Source organism: Eubalaena glacialis, chromosome 8 (genome assembly GCF_028564815.1).
Source record: "Eubalaena glacialis isolate mEubGla1 chromosome 8, mEubGla1.1.hap2.+ XY, whole genome shotgun sequence".
Taxonomy (NCBI): Eukaryota; Metazoa; Chordata; class Mammalia; order Artiodactyla; family Balaenidae; genus Eubalaena; species Eubalaena glacialis.
The window spans coordinates 66,729,706-66,753,422 of NC_083723.1; the positions used below are offsets into that span (position 1 = coordinate 66,729,706).

The window sequence follows — 23,717 nt, forward strand, 5'->3', positions numbered from 1 at the left end:
ATTTCAATTTGTTTAAGCACTCTGCATTTTTTAATGTTTTTAATTAACTCTGGTCAAAATCTCACAAATTATTTTGCCAGTGTAACTAACAGCCACCTCAGAGCCTGAAAAATGAATCTCAAAACTCTGCTTTAAACAAGTTATGAAAGGCACAAACAAGTTCTCATCTCTCAACAGGATGAGAATGAAAGGAACTATAATTATGTAGTTGGACAGTTTTAAATAATCAGTTAAAAATGTTACTTAGTGATTCCTGAGAGTGGCACTAATATAAGAAAAGCATCCCCAAATAGCATTACATTTACTATTTATTAGTTACCCATAATTAACAATGGGCAAATTTGGGAATAAAATATTTTAAAATGCATGTTTACAGAATGCTATTAATACTTTCAGTAAATAAATATTAATAGTTGAGAATGGCATTCAAGAATGGTTAAACATGTTTAGGAAAGAGACAACGGGGACTCAGTAAAAGATTAACTATTAATTAGAACCAAGTATATAATACAGTCAAGGCCCATGATAATTTCAAAATGTGGTTTTATTAATGCACTTTAGGTCAAGTGCCATTCTTAGTCTACCTTATTCTGGAAGAAATACTGCCAATTATAGTCACAGCAAAATTTTCATTAGACAAAAGTTGCATGTGTGTGTGCGTGGGGGGGGGTTGGTTCATTTATATCATACTGCAAATATAAACTCAGGTTTTGAGTTTACAAAGAACACTGAGCAACAATATTTCCTTCTAAATTTTCTTTAAGGCAGATCTGTGTAGCATCGTGTGTGGGTTACTAACAACAGTGCAGTGTAGTTTTAGCAAATTTTAACTGTTTTAGTTTCTCAGTGAAAATAATACATGTGGTCAGGAACAGGCAACAAAATCTCTTCTAGTTCCTCTGCCTGGCCACCATTTTAAAAACACAAGTTTTTCATATACGTATATATATTACTGTAACAAAACACATTTCAACAGACTTCACAGCTCACTTAAAGCTTCAGTTTACAGTCATTCATATGAAAAATTTCTAATATGGAATGTTCACTTAGAAAGAATTCCTCACTGGGATTCCAGTGTTCTATATCAGAAATGGAGAAGTTCTTCTTCAGTGCAATGTTAGACATTTTACCTCTGTTCATTTATGTTTTTCTTTCAAGGGCTCCTGATTTACTTTTGTATCTTCATTTTTGTATGTTTGACTTATTTCCTTTAGCATCTTCTCAGGGAAGGCAGGTTGATATCTGTATAAATAACCGTATGGACGAAGATGATAAACGAGGTATTCTAACTCATACATAGTTGTAGGATCAACATAGTGAAAAGAAACTGCAAGATCAGAACAGCAACCAGGACCCTGAAAAAGTAGTGGAAACAGGCATTATTAGTAAATAGCACATTGTTAACATACAATATTCAAATATTGATAAAGGAAACACTAATTTTAACAGAATCCAAGCATTAAGGCTGGCAAAGTAAAGCAGAGGCACATTATTTATTAGACCTATGAAAGAAACCAAGAGTTTTCAGAGTTCCCAATGATTTAAAATCAAACATGAAGTTGCTGAAGTATATCTAACTGAAACAATATTCTCTCATGCCCTATGGATTAGCAAAAAAAGAAAACGCTTGAGACCTCTTCAAATAAAAGGGTCAGCTATACAAAGGATAAAGCTCTATTTCTCCAAGTTTTGCTTTCTCTTCATAACTTTCTCACTATGAAGTTTTGCTTGGCTCAGCCTCAGAAAGACACCTTTGGAACATTCAATGACTACAAAGCCTTGCCCAGTATGTGTCTGCAACCTAATACTTCATCGACACATCAACCCAAACAGTATAGTACTTAAGAGGGGAAGTGCTGAGTAATACCTAGGTTTGGGTCTAAATTTTGCCTACTAGTATATAATCCTGGGCAAGTTACTTAATCTCTATAAGCTTCAATTTCCCCATGTTCAAAAGATGCTTACTTAAAGGAGACAACGTGTGTCACATGCTTGGTACCATGCTTTACCTATAGTAAATGCTCAATAAATGTTAGCTATTACTGACAGAATAATCAAGTTCAGGTGGCCCTAAGTAGGTCAAAGTTAAAACTTTGTTCAGTTATATAATTCTCATACATTTCTAATAGAGTTGGCATGAGAGCAGATTTAAATAAAACAAGACAAAAACAAAATAACAAAAATACAACATAAAAAGAGGAATGAAAAAGCAAGAAAATAAAGAAAACAGAAATTTTAAAAACTGGTCCCAGACTTAAATAGTCACAAGGTCATCTGGGGGTCAGAACTGGTATCTGGAGACTGTTTCACTCAGATGACTCCAAGAAAACTTAAGTCTCTAATGTCTTTGCAGGGACCCAGGGAGGAAAACAGTCTGGCAAGTTCCCAGAGAAGATTCATATTGACCTATTGAATTGAACATTTAATAGTTCATGTTTGGAAGTATGTAGCTTACAATGCAGTAAAAATCATTAAGAAATTGTCCACTGTATTTTCTCTGACCTTTCCTTTGAAACAAACACTGGATATGTGGGTTTCCTGGACCACCATGTAGATGCTGGAAAATTATCTGGTGCCTACTTTTTACATCTTTAGGGAATTTAAGAATAGGAACAAATATGAAAAGTAAACAGATAAGTCAACTTGTGATTATCAAACCAGCTCTGTCCAGTAGATATATGTGAGCCACATAATGCAACAGCCATACTTAAAAAGTAAAAATAGGTGAAATTAATTTGAATATATTTTAACTGAATAAATCTATATTATTTTCTTAATATTCAATAGGTGATCAATATTTTTAAAATTATTGATGAAATCATTCTTTTTATTTGTGCTAAGTCCTTGAAATCAAGTATGACTTTTATACCTGAGCACATCTAAATTTTGATAGCCATACTTCAAACACTCAATAGTCATATGTGGTTAGTGGCTACTATAGTGGCCAGTGCATAGTAAACTAAAGACTAGAACAAGAGTGGTTAATATTAAATTACTGATCCTCTCTGGAAGCAATTTTATATAACTCTGAAATATTGCAATAATATTTTTGATAAGATTTACTGCATTAATTATGTTATACTCTATTGCACTGTTTTTTTACTGGATGGCCAGGATACTGTTATTATTAAGCTTTATAAGCAATAAAAGGCTATAAAAAAACAGCTAAAATTATTAGAAACAAAATACCTAGTTCTTTACATATGATTATGGATACCCCAAAAACTTGAGAGTAGAGTGAAAAATCATCAGAAATAAAAAATCCAGGAACAGAGCCAGATTTTAAAGATGCTTAAAAAAAAAAAAAAACAGCTTTCATGTATATACTAGTTAAAAAGTTTTAAGAAAAGAGCCCAAGTAGAAGAGTAACAAAAATACTAAAAACCTAGTATTTAGGGAGATACTTAAGAAATAAAGATTTACCTGAAGAAAAGTATAAAACTTTACTAAGGGACCTAAAAGGAACTTAAAAAATCCTGGGCAAAGATGTCCACTGTTCCTAAATTAATAAGTTTATACACAAGAATAAAGACATGAGAGTTGCCAAAACAATTTAAAAGAGAGGGAGAAATAAAGGAGAGGAAGACACATTCTTAGATTAATAACTTAAAATTTTTGTAAAGCTACACGGTTCAAAACAATATGGTACTGAGCCAAAACCAAATAGAACAATGGAACAGAACTGAAATCTCAGATACCGATCCTACTATAAGCAATGCTATAGTGAATGATAATAAAGGAGATATTTTTAAATCAGTAATGAAAGCAAGACTCAGTTAATAAATGGTACTGGAATAATTAGTTAACAATTTGGAAAAATCAAGAGCTCTCTACATCAACCATATATCAGTAAGTTTCAAATGGATTAGAGTTAATGCAAATAAAACTGAAGAATTAATATAATAAACCATATTTGATCATTTCTGACCTACGAAAAGGCTATTTCACAAGTAGAGGGTTTTTAAAATATTTTAAAATCCACTGTATTAAGACTGATTGCAAATTTTCTGGTGAAAAATCTACTGCTAGGGAATAGACTGTATGTAGTCCTAGAGAATAGACTTTATTCCTAGGGAACAGACTTTATTCCTAGGAATAGACTTACTTCTAGGGAAGTGAGACGGTGGTATGAGAAGGGAACTGCACGCAAAGTTCTGAACAACCAGCTTAAGAACATAACTCTTTGATCAACTAGAGTATCTCACACCCTAACCTCTAGAAAAAAATTTTCTACACAGTATTTTTAGTGATTACTAGACAGGGAAAGTGTATGTATGAGACTCAGGATGGCTTTGAAAACAGTAACTCCCTTAGAGAGAAGCCAATTTATTAAATGATGAGTAATAATAGAAGTCTGATTTCACTTTGGGTTTATATAGAACCTCCTGAGAGAGAAGAGACAATATCAGAAGGTTGGGTCAATTTTGGAACTTCCAAGCCTATTTTATAGTCTTCAATACAACTCACAAATTATTATAGAAGGAACATAAAATTTTCCATCCATTTAAAAAACTAGTACAATTTAAATAAAATATGTACTATAGAAATATTTATTTTGTTAATATATTGTTGGGTATACCCTATTTGTATGTGGGAACTGTGGGCAGTACTCTTAAAGAGAAAGTAGGATATTTTACTGGTTACAAAATAATGACAATTATGATGTCCCTTTGCCGTTACTGTTATGTGTATTCAATATCAGATACTCTTAGTAAAATCTTACATGCATTTAGGTGTATTTGTTATTATGCATTTGTAATGTTTTTGAGTTTGGGTATATTTTTGTATGGGAAGGGGTGCAGAATTAAGAAGGGAAGAGGTCAAGTAATCTTGGAATGGTTTAAGAAGAGTTTACACTAAAGAAGCATCCAAAGTAGTACCTCACTAAAACCAAAACAAAAATAGACTATCAAAAGCACACTTGGGAATACATCTGTTTTATAGTTTAGGAAATTCTTGCATCTCTAATAGCAATAAGATGCTAGCATACGGTTTCAAACAACCTCATTACATAAAACTGTGCTTTAAAATGTTTATTCAAGTGGAATTTATCCCAACAAAAGATTATTTATTCTAACATATCCCCTACCCTCCTTTCGGGGGCACACACCCCATTAATCAGAGACGGGTGCTCATGATGGAAATAACACAAGCTTTTAGAACCAGAGTGGATTTGCAATACTGCCTAGGCTACTTAGCAGGATAGACCAGTTACTTGATTTTCCTGAGCCCCAGTTTTGTCCCCTCTTAAATGCAGGATTGCCGTAAGGATTAGCTATCATTTCTGTGTAAGTAACAAGCACACACTGGTGGTTGAGAGCTGAAACGGTAGTGATTTGCTTCAAATTTTCCTTTTTAAAGCTGATAGCTTAAAGCTTGGGTCAGATATTCTAGGTCAAGGTTTTGAAAACACAGTGCTGTTGACATTTTGGGCTGGACAATCTTTGTTGTGAGGGCTGTCCTGTGCATTGTGGAATGTTTAGCACCTAGTGGGTTTACAGTCTCGTGGGTTTCTATCCATTAGGTGCCAGTAGCAACTGCTAAGTTAACAAGCAAAAAGGTCTCCAGATTTTGCCAAATGTCCTCTGGGAAGCAAAAAAGCCCCCGGTTGAGAACCACTGTTCTAGATGATGATCTGAAAACATTGGCTCGTGAAGAAGAGAAAGGTAGCACAAAGTGTATTATTTGTACCTTAGGGCCAGAGGAAAGAAGGCGAAGAGCACTAGCGACTTGCCTTGAGACATATTAATCAACAAGAGAACTGAGTCTAAAAGCTAGGTTTCATGACTCCCGGTCTCCAGTCATTCACTGCTGCAATGCTCATATAGTGAAAAACCAGCAACAGCCTACTAAATACACATCGGCTGAAGAATGGGTAAGTTACAGTATATTCATATATTAGATTATGACACAGCAGTCTAAATTAATGAAGCAGATACATACATTAATGTTGATAAATTTCAATGTATGAAAAAGGCATATGTTCAAGTATACATGAGGTATAATTCCACTTATTTAAAGACCTGCAAAACAATATCCTATATACTATTTATGGATTCATAAACATGCAGGAAAAATATGAAAACACGCATGGTTATTATAAGTACTAAACTCATGATAGTGGTTAACTCTGAGGAAGGAGGTAAGAGAACTGGACTGAGGAGGGTACATAGGCCTCACCTAGTTCTATATCTTTTTCTTTTTGAAAAAAAAAACTGAAGCAAATGTGACAAAAGATTAATATTTGGTAAAGCTGGTTGTTGGGTACAAAATAGTATATCCTTCTCAAATATTTAGCTATACATCTGAAATATTTAGTAAAATAATGTATTTTAGATAAAATTCTCAGGAATGTAAGCTAAGGTGTCAAGTGAGATCTAGGACTTATTAGGTGCTCACTGTGTGATAGACACGGTCCTACACCGTAACTACCACTGAATGAGACAGGTACATCAGATCCATCTTACAAATGAGGAAACTTAGGCTCAGGAGTTAGGCAAATTCTGTCCATCCAAGGTCATTCAGCAATTAGGTGGGACAGCAGGATTTGAACGTAGGTCTTTCTGAACCTCAAAGTCTTTTCATGCGTTGTTCCTAAAGACGTGAAGGCTCTTTACCCAGATCTTCCCATAGCCTGCTTTCTAACCTCACTCAGGTTTCTGTTCAAAAGTTACCCTTTAGCGAAGTCTTCCTTAATTGCCTAAACTAGAGTACCCCATTCCACTCTGGGTCACTCTCCATCCTCTTACCTGGCTTTACTGTTCTTCAGGGCACTTGCCACTACCTAAGATCATATTATAACTTGACTTGTCTGCCTGTTTATTGTATGTCTCCTCATTCAGAATGTAAGGTTCATAAGAACTGGAACTTGGCCATATTTACTGCTATATTCTTAGTGCCTGGCATACAGTAGTACGAATATTTGTTGAATTACCACTGCCGACACCTTTGTTCTCATCTACTCTGTTATACTGCCATTCGATATAAAAAGACTAAGGTAGATTCTTAGTTATTGATACTAAAGAAACATAAGCATTATTAGCTAGTTTTTTTTTTTTAAAGTAAACAAAAGTCAGTCTAAGTATTTATACAGTAATAAAATTTCTAAACTTACCTCTACAGGAGGATAATAGTTATAATTCCAGTACCAAAAGGTTCTAGGCAGATAACCCTTAATTAAATGGTGTTCTGGTACAAAGGGATGAAAAGTTTCTTTTCCAGTGGTATCTCTGGAATCTCCTGCTTCTACATTTATAATTTCCATGCATCTCCCCAGTGCTAAATCTTCGATGGAGGAACTATGCGTACATTTGTCTGTTTTAAATGCATCAACAAATCTCTTCAAGGCTTCTTTGCTCAGTACATATCCTGCTCCTCCACTCATGTAGCCCTGCTTTACATAGGGCTTAAATCTTCTCCCAAAGTAAATGGGTTCTTCAGGGTTGTATTTTGAGAGAAGCCATCTCAAGTTATCTAATATAACATATGTATCATCATCTGCTTTCATAAACCAATCAGCATCTTCTAAATAATGATCATGAACATACTGAAAAGCTTTAATTGTTTTCCAGTATAGTTGGTCTCTGCCTTCTCTGGTTTTTAATCCCACAGCAGGGAAGTCTTTATTTTCTTCTGAACTCATAAATAACACTTTATTACAACGCTGGGCCCATGTAGCTTTGACGTGTTTAGCCTTTTTCTCTAGATTTTGAGGCCCTGTCATTACCCAGCAAAGAATTTTAACCTTCTGATAGAGGTTTTCGGCGATGTCAGTGTTCTCATCTATTAAACAGAAAATTTTTAAAGTTAATTTACATAGTTGTAAAATCCAAATAAATTATACCACAGAAGACATTTTCTTAAACAATTTCAAAGATGCCCCCCACCCCATATACCTCTTTACCATTAGTGATTTAGCTGCTGAAAGAAACAGAACATTGACAGGAAGTTCTCACTGCTGTGAATAAGCTTCTGAAGGGCAGGAAAGACAAACTAATGAAGTAGCAGTTCATTTTGGAGTCCACAAGAGTCTAGTGTTAAGAATTTCTACAAGTACCCTGAGGTGGTTTTAAAAATGCTTTCATGACTACCCCAGTTTGAAGAAGAGTTAATGCAAAGCAGAGATTACTTCTTACGGTAACATACCTCATTCCAAAACGCAAATCTAACAGTGAGAAACAGAACAGAAGAACAGGTAGAGGTAGTATTTCCAAGATTGTCTAGAGCAGTGTTTTTCAAAGTACTGGTTTGCAAAGAAATAGGGAGCTTATGCCAGAATATAAAGCAGCATGTTACTTCTTCCATCGAGGAAGTTTTACTACAACCTATCAAAACGTCCACTTAACTCAGCAGTGAGCTTAACTGAGTTACATCCTGGTGCAAGATCCTTATTAGGATGCAGACAGGTAACAAACAATTCACAGGCTGTCAGGCCAAGGCTACCTTTTGAGTAGCACTGCTCTAGAGGAAGAATCCAACTATGATATTCCAGATCAGTGCTTGGTGAAGGATCAATTTTTATTTCCAATAGTTAGAGACCTATACTTCTGTAAATATGCTAAAAATGAATTACTAATAAAATAAAATTTAAAAAATAAATATAAAATACAAGCCCAAAGTTTTTATTTCTAGATTTATTCAAAATTATTGTCAAATTACCATAAAGGTTTCTAACTATTTAATCCTGATTTTAATACTTATTTAGTTGTGGACCAGCGTGAGTCTGCAAAACCTCACTTTGTGTAGCAATGCTCTAGGCAGAATCCTGAGGAAACATCCTTAAAGTTAAGGTCAACCAGTGAGTTACAAAAGCTCAGCCCTGCGAAAAATTAACAACTGGAGGCATAAATTTCTAGTTAACTGATTGAGAGGGAGTAGAAGGAAAGATTGGGCAGGGCATGAAAATATTCTCATGTCCCTCTGAATATCAAGAATTCACAATCCAAAAACAGAGAAAACTACCCTCTTTTCAGTCAGAGAGCATTCACATTTCATATACTTGAGGAGCCCAATCTCTTAGCTGTACAGATATACCAAATCCTGGATGGTGGGGAAAGTGGTGGAAGCAGCAATCCCCAATATGTTTCACTTAGAGCAAGACATCCTTCTCCCTACTGCTGGAATCTGGTAGATAGTCTTTCTCATTCTTTCAATTATTCATTCATTTATTACTCTGTAGTAGGCATGTGCTGGTACAGGAGATAAAAAGATGAATAAGACACATAACCTGTTACAGAAGAATTCATTCTAGCATGGGAGCTTGGCATGCAAACCAATACTTGCCATATACTAGAAATGCTATAATAGAGGTATGTATGAAGGTTTCAGTGTGCTGAGGGTAAAATAAAGCAATGCCTTATAAACACTATAGAACATTGGAATGGGAAGTTGGCTAGAATAGAGAAGAAGAGGATATAAAGCAATATCAGGAAAAATAAGAGATGATGCAAAAATTAGGTCTTTAAATGAAGCTCACCAGAAGAAAGGACAAAAGGCATGGTGAAGTTTGCTTGAGAGCAGGTACATGGATATGTGGCCTGAACTAGGGGAAGCATGCTAGAGATTGAGAGAAGTAACCTAAAAAATGGTAAAGAAGCAGACTGTTAGAATTTATGAGAAACAGGATTGATTGGTAAGCAAAGGAAAGCACCTACCACAACTTCATAGTTTCTGGCTTAGGCAGAAAGTAATGAGCTATATAAAAATAGGAGGAAGAATGAATTTTAGGATTATAAAGGAAAAGGAGTGTGATTTACACATGTTAAGTCTGAGAGAACCAGACCTCTAGCATACCCCACATTCTGTGGACCATCAAGTAGGACAAGTAGATCCTAATATATGTGCCTGCAGTGAGGCCGATCTACTACAGCCTACCAGGAGTAGAGAAGCCTGGCTCCAACTGATCAACTGAAGACCTAGAGCAATGATACAGATCAAGTGCACAATGATTAAACTGCTCTGTGATAAGAACATGGCTGCTCAGAGCTGAATCACTGTCATATAAACATTCACACACATGACACACTTTGTAATAGTATGCATGTATTTGCTAGTTCATAAAACTCAACAAGGATGTGATACCTCACCCTCAACCTCAGCTTGAGAGGTAGGAAAGAAGCAATTTACTGCCAAAAAGATAAGAGAAAAAACCCTTAATGGGGGACCCTCTGCATTCCAGAATTCCAATGGTTTTTCAAGCTGCTGTATTCTTCTCTGTCAAATAGATCACAATTTGCAGAGATCTTTGAATTCTGAATGTCTTCTCGTAGTGTCTGGAACTGGGCTAAGGTAAAGACAGCAAGGAACAGATGGAAACTAAAATTATGGGGATTGATGACATCACACTGGCAAAGAAAGAGCCAAAGGACAGAAACTTGGAGAAAACCAACATTTAAGGGGAACATAGAGGACATAATTCAGAACATCTGGATAGAGGTAGAAGACCAGGAGAAAATGAAGTCATTATATATAACACATTCCTAGTATTCTACTTCCCTAATTTTTTATGCCTCTCAAAACAAGAAAAGATTAGTTACGTTAGCTACTGACAAAATATAAATTGAGATTTATATATACCTCTTGAGCTTTTCTAGGAAAACAAGACTAAGCAAAAACCAAGATTAAAACAAGATGATAGCAAAAACCAAAGACACAGATATGAACCATGATAACAAAATTAAAATTTTTAGAAACAAATCTAACTTGAAAGTCTTGCCTTTCCCCAAGTTATGGTTTCTGAACTATTTCTATTTAAAAATAAATTCAAAGTTAATATCTTACACCCTAAATAAATCTGGGTTTTAGCAATTTCCTTCTCTTGAGGCAAACCAAGAACTGTCATTTAATACCTAGAATTAAGCTCATTTTCATCAAAAGATATAGTGATATAATAAAATTCATATAAATAACTTTTTCCAATTCTCTCAACACTTAAACAGATTGAAAAATATGGTTTCTGTTTACTCCTTAATAAAGTAAGCCATACCTTTATGTTGGCTAGCATCTGCATCAAAGTTCATCTGTCCTTCTAGATGATTCTGTTCATTATCATCTGAATGCCTAGCATGAGGATCATTATGAAGAATATTAGGCTGGAGGTCCCTCTGTTCTCCCAACAAAATACTAAGTAGCTGAGAACATAAAACAAATCCAATTGCTGATCCACAAAGGAAGGTTAAAAAATTCAGCCAAGATTTAGAGGCCATTTCCCGAAAATGTATTTCTGTAAGAAAAAAATTAGCAGGATGTTATAAATTATAAAGCAATATAAATACCAAGAGTAAGGACTGATAACTTTTAGCTATACTGGGAAGTTAATTCCTTTCATACAGGAGAACATATCTAAGAGTATTTAACTTTTGTCCCTCTATTTGCTGCGAAAACACACAGTATGGACAATTCAATAAAATAAACGAGTAGCAACTAGGAGGATCACTGCTGGGGGGAGGCACGGGCAAATATGTCAGTATTTACACACGGAATTTCCTGTTCTTCTAGCCAGGATCCTGCATGGACCCAAGCCTGCTTGCCACGTTCTTTTTCTTTCTTTGCTATCAAAATACTTATATTTACCTTTTTTCTCTTTTGGTAGTAATCATTACCTACTCTCATCAGGGGTCAGCAAACATTTTCTGTAAAGAATTAGAAATAAAATACATCAGGCTTTGTGGACCACAAACAGTGTCTTGTATATTCTTTTTCTTGTTTTTTATTAAAACAATCTTTTAAAGATGTAAGACGAATTCTTAGCTTGTAGAAGGCTAGAGTCAGCACTGTTTCGGGATCCGCAGGGTCAAACCTATCTGCCACCTGTTTTTGTAAGTGAAGTTTTACTTGAATACACCCAGTGGTGACTATGGCTGCTTTTGCACTACAACAGCAGAGTTGAGTAGCTGCAACAGTGGCAGTATGTCCCACAAAGCCTCATCTAGCCCTTTAAAAGAAAAGTTTGCCAACCCCTCGCCCTAATACCCAGGCTTCATTGCAGTGTTGAATGCAGCTGCCACCTGCTCACCATCTTTCATTGTTATCCCACTGGACTGCAAGACCCCGAACAGCATCTATATATCACTAGGATTAAGTAGGATGCCTGGGACAGTGGCTGCTCAACAAATGCCTGTTGAACTGCCCAACAATGAAACAGGCCCTTCTTATGGGTTTGCTAATAATTACTACATGGTGAACTTATAAATTCCTATGAAATTCTTATGAGAATAGTCCTAATTCTACAGTTTCCAACTCACCAAGATAATTTTTAAAACGTTTGCTAAGCACCTACCAAAATAATTGCTAAGCATTAACATTGCTAAGCACATGCCAGATGCAGTCCATACTTTATTTTGCTTGAAAAAAATTTTAATTTTAATTTCATTTTTCATTCTCACTATGACCACTTTGCAGATAAGAAAACAGAAATTTAAAAAAGTTAACAGATAACTTGCACAGGTTGACAAAATCAATAAAATTCACAATTTGAACCCAAGTCTGTCTGCTTAAAAAGTCAGTGCTCTTTCCATTGCATTTCTCAAACTCTTTACCCAATCACCACTAACAGCACAGAACAATGGACATGTATAGTGAAGGTAGGGGTCTGGGAGATATGACCGTCAAAATAAAAACGGCTTTGAAATATTTTGTAAAAACAAATAAACAAACCAATGATCACCACTGGAACAACAAAACAACTTCATGTGGTTATATTTCCAGAATGGCTAGGTTCTTTAAAAGCAACCATTCAGCTGAGTACAACCAGAAAAACTGAACAAAATGTAAAAATATATATGTTTGGAGACACTGGTAAGATATCAAGGCAGTGAGAATTGAGGGGAGGGGGGACAAGCTCTGGAAAAAGAAAGAAGTCAGGAAAGGTGGGCTGGACATTTGGCACAGCTTCATTCCTCAAGACAACTACTGATTCTGACAGAGAAAACAGTAGCTGACGCAAAGAAGCTAAGAAAAAATACAGAGTCCAGCATCTGCCTCGGAGAAGAGGTCCTGGAAAACAGCCAGGCTTTTATCTGGACCCTGAAAGGCTACAATCTAGGAATAAGGATGGAGCAGAAATTACACCAACCTTCACAAGGACTGAAGCCCAAGTTGGAATCATCTTAACCACTGACTGATTAAGGTGATCTACCCCTAGCTTAACTGCAAAAATAAAGTTTCCCGGATAAATATAAAATTATGGAGAACCTCAAATTATTATTATAATTTTTAGGTAGTGATAATGTCCAATACAATAAAAAATAATCAGGTATCAAAATTAAAAGTCTGACTGAAAACAGATAAAAGAGTAGAAAATAGAAACTGACCCCCAGGACACTTAGATAAGAGATTTTCCTACTAATAACTTTAGTTAGTCAATAAGTTAAATGACAAGATTAAGATATAAGGTATAGAATAGACATAGATGAAGAGAAAAATTAACAAATCGAAAGCCAGGTCAGAAGAAATTACACAGACTGAAGTACAAAAAGACATAAGGATGGTAAATAAAAAATTGAGCAAAAGAAACATAAGGAATAGAGTGAAAAGGTCTAACATATGTGTTAATTGGAATCTTTGAAGAAAAAGAGACATATGATTGAGGAGAACCAGTATGTGAAGAAATAATGACTGAACATTTTCCAAAACTGACAAAAGACTACCAACTATCAGATTCAGGAGGCTCTATGAAACACAAAAAAATTTAAAAACTAAAAAAAAAAAGAGAGAAAAGAAAATGATACCAAGAAACACCACAGTGAAACTGCCGAAAACCAAAGACAAAGAAAGCATTCTATATCCAGCAAAAATTGCCTTCAAAAATAAATCTGAGGGACTTCCCTGGTGGCGCAGTGGTTGGGAGTCCGCCTGCCAATGCAGGGGACATGGGTTCGAGCCCTGGTCCAGGAGTATCCCACATGCCGCGGAGCAGCTAAGCCCGTGCAGCCTAGGACCCGTGCTCTGCAACGGGAGAGGCCACCGCAGTGAGAAGCCCGCGCGCTGCGGCGAGGAGTGGCCCCCGCTCGCCGCAACTGGAGAGGGTCCACGTGCAGCGGCGAGGACCCAACGCAGCCAGAAATAAATAAATAAATAAATAAATTTATTAAAAAAAAAATCTGAAAAAGATTTTTGAAAAAACAAAATCTGAATGAATTCATAATAAGCAGGTCTACTCTAAAAGAAATACTAAAAGGAGGAACTTCCCTGGTGGTGCAGTGGTTAAGAATCCGCCTGCCCATACAGGGGACATGGGTTTGAAGCCTGGTCTGGTAAGATCCCACATGCCGCAGAGCAACTTAAGCCCGTGTGCCACAACTACTGAGCCTGTGCTCTAGAGCCCGCGAGCCACAACTACTGAGCCTGTGTGCCAAAACTACTGAAACCTGTGCACCTAGAGCCCATGCTCCACAACAAGAGAAGCCACCGCAATGAGAAGCCCGCGCACGCACTGCAACGAAGAGTAGCCCCTGCTCGCCACAACTAGAGAAAGCCCATGCACAGCAACGAAGACCCAATGCAGTCATAAATAAATAAATAAATAAATAAATAAATAAAATAATTAATTTTAAAAAATACTAAAACATGTTCTTCAGGCAGAAGGAAAAGAATTCCATGAAAATTCAGAGACGTAAAAAGGAAGAGTGAGCTATAAAAAGCTTATGTATATAAATAAATACAAATGAACACTGGTTACATAAAACATTAAAAAGTTCCCACAAGGTATTATTACTATTACCATTAAAATAAATGACAAAACTGGCACAAAAAGTGTGAGAAGGATACAAAGAGTTTAAGTGTTCTAAAATCATTTTGTTGTGTAAAAATACTAATATCAGACTTTAAGACACTAGGAATGTATACTATAATCGCTGATGTAATCATTAAAAAAGGTAAAAATATATAAGTAAAACTCTAATAGAAAAAATTAAATGATAAAATAATACTTACAAGTATTTTCAAGGCAGAAAAAAGGGAGAAGTGGATAAAAAAATACGTGGGACAAACAGGAAACAAAGTTATATGATTAACTAAACACAAATTTATCCGCAATGGCATTAACTATAAAAAGACTAAAAATTCGATTTAAAAGAGAAAGATTACCAGCCAGACTAGAGAAAAAAATAAACACAAGTATATGCTGCTTACAAGAGACATACATTAAATATATTCAGAAAGTTAAGAGCAAAAGGATGGAAAGAGATATGTCATCCAAACACTTATAAAAAGAAAGTATGTTAAAATCAGACAAAACAAATGAGTAGTGGTTACCTGGTTTGTTGTCTTCATGATATTCATTAAACTCTGCATTTATGATTTACACACTTCTCTGTATTAACATTTACTTTAGTAAAAGCTTTATATAAAAATACTTTCATATGACCTTTTATTTTATCCCATTTAATACACATTTAATATATGTATATTTGACATAAAAATATTTATTCCAAAATCTGTAAGTAAATTTGGCATGCCATGGAACTATACCATGCTTATCCTGTATCTTGTATCTCAGACCCTCTCTCTTGAATAGCAATTCCAGTTTGAGAAGAATGACCCTAAGGGGAAGTGGAGAGCAAAGCTGCTCAACACCAGAGATGCAAATTACCAATATGAACCCAGCAGGCACTTGTTTACTTCTTTTACTCTATCTTTACTATAACTTCAAGTTTAGAAAGGTAGGCCTTCATGGGTAAAGAGTATATATGTCCCGCTCAACTCCCCCATTCAATTTCCCAGAGGAAAAGCAGAAACAAGTTTACCAAGTCTTTCTGCTGTTTTCCCTGAGGGGCAGCGTCCTCAAATTCTCCCTCCCACTGTCCTCTTTTCTCCATTCAAACTGCCCTTTAACAAAATCCTTATAATTCAAAAGGTGTAATCTACAATCCCAGAAAAATATCCTTCCTGCTTTAAGTGCTTCTTTTGAAACTCTAAAATTCTCCAGATTATTAGAAGCCCAGTTCATTAGACCTTGCTTTGGCCAAAATCCTGGTCTGAGATTACATTCAAAAAGCCAAAGAGAACTGACTATTTAACTATATTTTTGCTATTATGTGAGTTCTCCCTTTAACTGGAGTGTACATTATTAAGGCTTGATACAACTGAGGTCAGTGATTTGAAAGAATCATGAATTGAAAACATGAAGCTGAGAGAAGTAAGTGAAAGGCATCACAACTCCAAATTTCTTATGGTAAATAAAGAAAGACTGGCAGAGTAAGATTGAAGTGGTAAACCCGAAGGAAAGCTATTAAGGTAACATTAGCAGGCACTTAAGAAACTGAGAAGTCAACTAGGAGCCACAATTCCCCACGTCTTGTAATTCTCCCACTGACACTCTGCCTTCTAACACACTAGTTTTGATTTTTTATTCTTTTTGTACTGGCTGTGACTTTCCTTACCTTAACACCAGACATAATCTCGTCACAGTCTCAGAAGGGCACAAATCCAACTGAAATTTCCATGGCTGCAGAGTCTACCACTCCTGGTACTGGAAAGCAATAGTCACAGTGGCGTTCAGTACCACTCAGACAGAAAGCACTGTGACTGAGAACAGGAAGTAAGGACTGTAGGGCCAGAGAAAATTCTTATTTCCATCACCACAGTGAATATCTGAAGTGAAGGAAGTGCTGATCAAGCTCCAGTAACCATGAATACTAACCTGCTACCCAGCCATTTTCCAAGAAGATACTGAGCTTCAGAACAAGCCTACTTCTGCAGCATGGAGGTTTTATTATTTGTAGATGGATAGGGTTTTCTTAGCTGAGGTAGCACTTTTTTAGAAAGACACCTGTTCTGGGGTGAGTTGAGGGAAAATTGACTTCTTGATTTTACAAAATTTGTTAACTTTAAAATATCTTGTGATGCTGTTTGATGCCTGTCATACTCTTACCCCTTCTGGTCCAGAGAATTCTCAGTCAGCATGTGCTGGCTTATCCCTGTTGCTTTTACCCCATCTCCTTCCAATTTCAAGGGCTCCTGCCTTATGACTGAATTTCTGTATACCTCCATTTTTCATTCTTGTTCCTGGCATAAAAGAGCTATCTCATGTGAGTGGAATGCACCCCAAGCCCCACTCAGATTTTTGGCAAAAATCATCACCCCCACCTCTTCAGATTCTTAACACAAGAGTCTAAAGTAGACCAGATTGGAAGAAGACACTGCTTAACAACACTGCACATTACAAGGGCTTCAATATATATTGATTAGAATTGAATGCAGGAAAGTTATCAATGCCACCTGTTTTCCAAACCTGATGCATAATCAGAAATCATTTGAAGAGATTTTAAAACTACAGATTTCAGATGCAAAAGTGCTGGGACAACTAAAATTTATATTTTTATTTTTTAAGGAACAATTTTGTGTTATTCATTGGTTAAAAAAAAAAAATCAAGCAAATACAGAACTATGTGAAGAAGAAAGAAACCACCCCAAATCCCATCACTTAGAAACAACTATCATTAACATCTGGTGAATATCATTACAAATACGAATAACATCTTTATGAATAACAGAGATAGAAGGGGGGATAATTATACCTAACATTTGGGCCCTGTACTAATAAGAGCATGGATTACCTGTAAACCATAAACTAGGGACTATTAATCCCACTTTACAGATGAACTCAGACACAGAGAGCTTAGTAAACTTCCCAAGGTCACACCAGCAACCTGAATCAAGAACTCAGATTCTTAACCATTGTGCTATCGTTTTACAGAATTGGGATTATATTAGTCATGCTACTTTAAAGATTTAACATATTAAATTAGACTTATTTGAATTTATAGAAAAAAGGAAAATTAAGTGAATCTAAATTAACTTTGAACATCAGCTAATAAACATTTAGAATGTGAACCCCCTCCTCTAAACAATCCCTCTAAAGATAAAGATTATGAAAAACATAAAGCAATCAGAGGCCTTATTTTTTAATTACATATTTCAAATTTAGACAGTACTTATTGATTTCTTGCTTTGAGAATGTGTAAATCAGCATATATATACATACTCCCACAACAATCAATTTTTGTGAAGTACTTTTAGTCTGTAAAATTTACATAGTTTATATTCTGTAAATTACACTGTAATTCCCACGACTGCTTGATCCTGAATATATTTTAAATTGGATTCTATGCTCATTATTAGCTCTTTTATCACAGCTGCTCTAAATGTGAGTTCTTTATTAATGTCGTGTTTTTGTTGGCTGGATTTCAGCAAGTAATTTTTGTAATGGTGCTCATTGGTGCTATATTCTAAATTGTTGCAGGCTGGAGAATGTTTACTACTGCCTTTATACCTGAAGCACAACTTGACCTAGTACAATCTCTCTTCTTCTTAAAACTCTAAAAATTACTCATGGTCTTCCCACACCGGTGCCAGAAACTTTGAGGGTAGACTGATCTCTTATCCTTGTGTATAGATAAACGCTCCTCTTCTCTTATGGTTGGTTTTCAGTCACTCATTGGTCACTAACATCCTCTCACCAAGACTTTAATGCCCTTTATTACACGAGCAAATCCTTCCTCCAGTTTTTTAGGCTTTCAGAAAGTCAGTGGAATTCACAATAAAGTCCTAGGCTTTCAGTGTTTTTTGTTTGTTTTTTAAATTTTAGTACTTTATACCATATCCTGCCAGGGTTGTCAGTCTAGTATTTGTAATCTGTTCTGGATTATCATATTCATTTGTTATATTTACATATTCAAAATATATTTCTCTCTTCAAATCACATTAAAATGATTTTCAAAAACTTTTTTCCCCAAAGACTTTCCTTATAAAACTGGGATGAATCTTATATAGAGATACAACTTATAAATGCTTACAAATACACTGTATGTGAGGCATTATGTTTGAAAATTTTATATGCTTTCTCTGATCCTCACAATTGGATATAAAGTAGGAGGAATCAGTCAACCTGAATTCAAGACATCATACAGCTACTGAAATCAAGATTCTATAGTACTGGTAGAGGGAGAGACTCATGGATCAGTGGAATAGAAGAGAACGAGAAACAGACCACTTAAATAGCTCCACTGATTTTTGACAAAGGTACAAAAGCAACTGAGTGGAGGAAAGATAAACTTTTCGATAAATGGTGCTGGACATCCCTAGGCAAAAAAATAAACCCTGACCCGAGTCTCACATCTTATATAAAAATTAAATCAAAATGGATCATGAACTTAAATGTAAAACATGCAACTATAAAATTTTTAGGAAAAAGGAAGGAGAAAAATCTTCGAGATTGAGAGGTAGGCAAAGAGTTCTTAGACTTGACTCCAAAAGCATTATTCATAAAAGGGTAAAACTGATAAACTGGACTTCATCAAAATTAAAAACTTTTGCTCTGTGAAAGACCCTACTGAGAGAATGAAAAGACAAGCTACAAACTGGAAGAAAATATCTGTAAACCACATACCTAACAAAGAACTAGTATTTAGAATATATTAAAAACTCCCGGGGCTTCCCTGGTGCCACAGTGGTTGAGAATCTGCCTGCTAATGCAGGGGACACGGGTTCGAGCCCTGGTCTGGGAAGATCCCACATGCCGCGGAGCAACTAGGCCCGTGAGCCACAACTGCTGAGCCTGCGCGTCTGGAGCCTGTGCTCCGCAACAAGAGAGGCCACGATAGTGAGAGGCCCGCGCACCGCGATGAAGAGTGGCCCCCACCTGCCGCAACTAGAGAAAGCCCTCGCACAGAAACGAAAAAACCCAACACAGCCAAAAAAAAAAAAAAACTCCCAAAACTAAACAGAAAAAAATAAACAATCCAATTAGAAAATAGGCAAAAGACATGAACAGATATTTCACTGAAGAGGATGTACAGATGACAAATAAGCACATGAGAAAATGTTCAACTTCATTTACCATTAGGAAAAATGCAAATTAAAACCACAATGAGGTATCTCTACTTACCCATAAGGATGGCTAAAATAAAAAACAGTGATACCACCAAATGCTGGTGATGTGGAAAAACTAGATCACTATATATTGCTGATGGGAATGTAAAAGGACGTCCAGCCACTACAGATCAAAGGTAACTATGCAGAGAAAAATATGTTCTGACCCATGAAACAAACCCAACTTCTTATCAAGGTGAACTATTCACCCTGACAAAATGGGAAAACAACCAAACAAATTTGAATGATATGCCTCCAACCTGGTGAAGCCCCCCTACTGCCTAGAGTCTTAAAATAAAAAATCATTAAAAAGTCAGAGACAAAGTTCCTACTTGCAGCTGTCCAAGGTCCCAGCTCCCCAATTTACCTCTCTCAGGTAGCTAACTGACTAGACAGAAACTGTCAGCCAGCAGCAGCATAGATCTCTAGCTCAAAATTTAAAGGGAAGATCCAAATGGTGCATAAAACAATTATCTATCTATCTAGGTAATAAAAGAGATTTTCAACTACACGATTTTTAAGCAAGGTTACCTAGAATTGATTCTATTAAAAAATGAACAAGCAGAAATACATGGAACCTACATAAAAACCTTGTAGTGGGAAACAAAATTAAACATAGGATGCAAAAGACAAGGGAAAAGCACAGACCTGAATACTAACTCCATAGGAAAGAAAATCTTAAACTACTTGGGACTATTTTGTAGTCTTTTAGAAACTGAAGGGATTAAAGCAATTATGCAGGAAATGATAGCTATGAAAGATGGGCAATGGAGAGCCAACAGAGAAATAACTTATTTCTCAAAAGAGAATAGAACAAATGAAATAGGAAAAAAAAAGTCAAAGATATGAAAGAAAATGCACTGAAATGGAGGCCATGCATCAAAATATTTAAAGGTCTCACATATAATCAAGAAAAACCTTGGTTAAGAGATCCTGAACTTGGGGTGGGGGGAGGTTGTTGTTGGTGGTGGGATGAATTGGGAGATTGGGATTGACATATATACACTAATATGCATAAAATAGATAACTAATAAGAACCTGCTGTATAAAAAATAAATAAAATTAAAAAAAATTAAATTAAAAAAAAAGAGATCCTGAACTTCACTTAAAAAAAATATCTCTATAAGTATCCAGGGAAAAATAAGCAAGTCAAAGGGGAAAATTAGGCAGTACTACAAGGGAAAAATTATTAAGCAGCTTTCTCCTCTGTGTTATTATATGTCAAAAGAAATGCTGCAAAAACCCAAGTTTTTGAGGGGGACAACAATCCCATAGACTTAAAGATTCAGCAAGTTGTCATTCAAGAATCCATATAACAGGAAGACATTCTCAAATATGCAAAGAACTCAGTACCCACATACCCTTGATACATTACCTACTTAAAGGTAATGAGTTACCAGCTGAGAGTTAAATCCAAATTAAAACAAAAACAAAAATGCAAATTCACAAATGAAGAAATCACACAATGAAAGGGTTAGCATTAATAAAAGGTTGTAATCCTTTCCAATATAACACTGTGGAGTGGTAATGATGAAACAAAGCAGAAATGTTATTATCCTAGAAAGAAAAGCTACATGAGATAAAGTGATAATAGCAATTTAACTGTAAGACACGTAGGCAGAAAGGACATATCATGTGAATAAAAATGGAGTGGGGAGGGGTAGGAGAGAATGTGCTAACAAGTATGTACTCTAATTTCATTAGAGAGGTAACTCAGAGGTTTTTTTTAAGCTTAATTTAAGCTTTAATTTAATTTAATTCACTGCAGCACTATTTACAATAGCCAGGTCATCGAAGCAACCTAAATGCCCATCGACAGACGAATGCATAAAGAAGTTGTGATACGTATGTACAATGGAATATGACTCAGCCATAAAAAGGAACGAAATTGAGTCATTTGTTGAGATGTGGATGGATCTAAAGACTGTCATACAGAGTGAAGTAAGTCAGAAAGAGAAAAACAAATATCGTATATTAACGCATGTATGTGGAACCTAGAAAAATGGTACAGATGAACCGGTTTGCAGGGCAGAAGTTGAGACACAGATGTAGAGAACAAACGTATGGACACCAAGCGGGGAAAGCCGCGGGGGGGGTGGGGATGGTGGTGTGCTGAATTGGGGATTGGGATTGACATGTATACATTGATGTGTATAAAATCGATGACTAATAAGAACCTGCTGTATAAAAAAATAAAATTTAAAAATTAAAAAAAAATCTTCAAATACATACAAAAGTATAACAATAAACCCCCTTATATCCATCACACGACTGAATTATAACTTTAAAATCTGCTACATTACTTTATTTATTATTTGTTCAATTGATGATAGTATTTTAATGCAAATCCCAGACATCAAGTCATCTCACCTCTACGTACTTCTATACACCTCTCCGAAAATATGGACATTTTCTTACAAGCCAAAATGCCCTTATCAAACGTCTAACAAAATTATCAATGCCTAACAAAATTAACAATAATTCTTTGGACTTAGCCAACTCAAGTCTGTAATCAAATTTTCCCAACTGTCTTCTATAATCAAATTGCCTCAATTAGCTCACAAATGTCTTTTCACATTTGGTTTGTGTAAATCAGGATTCAAACTATATCCAAATTCACAGATGAAATGAAAAAAAAGAGAGTATTTTATATAACAGATAACTATTAAACATGAAAACCTAAATGAAAAACACATTTCTCTAAAAGAACAAATAATCAAAGCTGACTCAAGATATAAAACCTAAATGAACCAAAAAACCAGAGAAGAAATAAAGAATGTTGTCAAACAGCCAGATTTCAAAGAGGTCCAGGTTTTTCCTGGATAAAATACTTCAGTCTTTCAAAAAACATAATTATTATATGACATAAATCATTCTGGAAAATTAAGTAGCAGAACTTAACCAATTCTTCTTTTATGTAAAAGGTTGGATACTGATATCTGACAAAGAGAGACCAAAAATAAAATAGAAAACCTCAGTCCAATCTTACCCCAAAATAATACATTATTAAAGGAAATGCAGCCCAAACATTAGTAGTTATCTTAAGTTGGGTCCCCAGGAAGCAAACTCTGGGATGACATATTTGTACAAATGTGATTTATTAGAAAGTATTTCCTGGAAAACCTTGTAGGGAAGTAGGACAGGGAAGGGTAGGAAGTCAAGAAGGGGTAAGATACCAAGCAAAGTCCATGGAGGGTAATTTTAGCTCAATCCCTCAAGGTAGTTCTAGAGGCAGTGTAGGCCACACCTCAGAGTTGTACCCACACAGTCAATCACTGGTTAAGGGCTATCCATAGGAAACAAATTTCCCAGACAATTCCAGAGCCTGTACATTGGCAAAACAGGATCTGGCAGTGTGAGGGCAGCCCTACAACAAAGCCTGTGAAGAGGAAGGAGATAAAGGCCTACGGACAGAGTCTCAGCATCATCTGTTACAGTGATTGTTGTACAGGTAAAGTTTAAAACCAATTGGTTTGGTTTTGCATTATGAAATCCCCAAAAGGTTAAGCAATGAATCATTCCAGTTCAACCATCATACAGTGAGGACTACTGGTAATAAGCCCTAAAAACAGGTACAGAGATTTCAATTATTTTTTTAATATCTACTCTAAAATATAGCCAGTTAAGAATCACCAGATATTTTAAAGAAAGCCTCTATTATGAAACAAAAAGATCAACACAGTCAAATTTAATGTAACTTTAAAGAGACCATGTAATGAGATGAAAACTTAAAAAAAAACCCTCAAAACTATCACTAATATCTTGAAAGATAAAAGTCGTGCCATCGTATTCTTGAAATAAGAACAAGACACTACCTTAAAAATTTTTTTTCTGAGAAAAAGTACCCC

The 23,717-nt window shown here is 35.6% G+C and overlaps 1 protein-coding gene across 2 annotated transcripts in view; it reads right to left on the bottom strand.

The window, feature by feature from the left end:
• Positions 1-466: 466 nt before the first annotated feature.
• The window catches only part of C1GALT1 (core 1 synthase, glycoprotein-N-acetylgalactosamine 3-beta-galactosyltransferase 1), a 37,615-nt gene continuing 14,364 nt past the window's right edge, over positions 467-23,717 (bottom strand). The window contains exons 3-5 of one of the 2 annotated variants that reach the window (XM_061197756.1): positions 10,985-11,221; positions 7,115-7,782; positions 467-1,355 (exon numbers count right to left, since the gene is read on the bottom strand). In XM_061197756.1, coding sequence (XP_061053739.1) covers positions 1,137-1,355; positions 7,115-7,782; positions 10,985-11,221 — 1,124 coding nt within the window. In that variant the 3' untranslated portion in view covers positions 467-1,136. Of the gene's footprint in view, positions 1,356-7,114; positions 7,783-10,984; positions 11,222-11,571; positions 11,631-23,717 lie in introns of those variants that run through there. The other variant, XR_009701756.1, reaches the window with a different exon arrangement.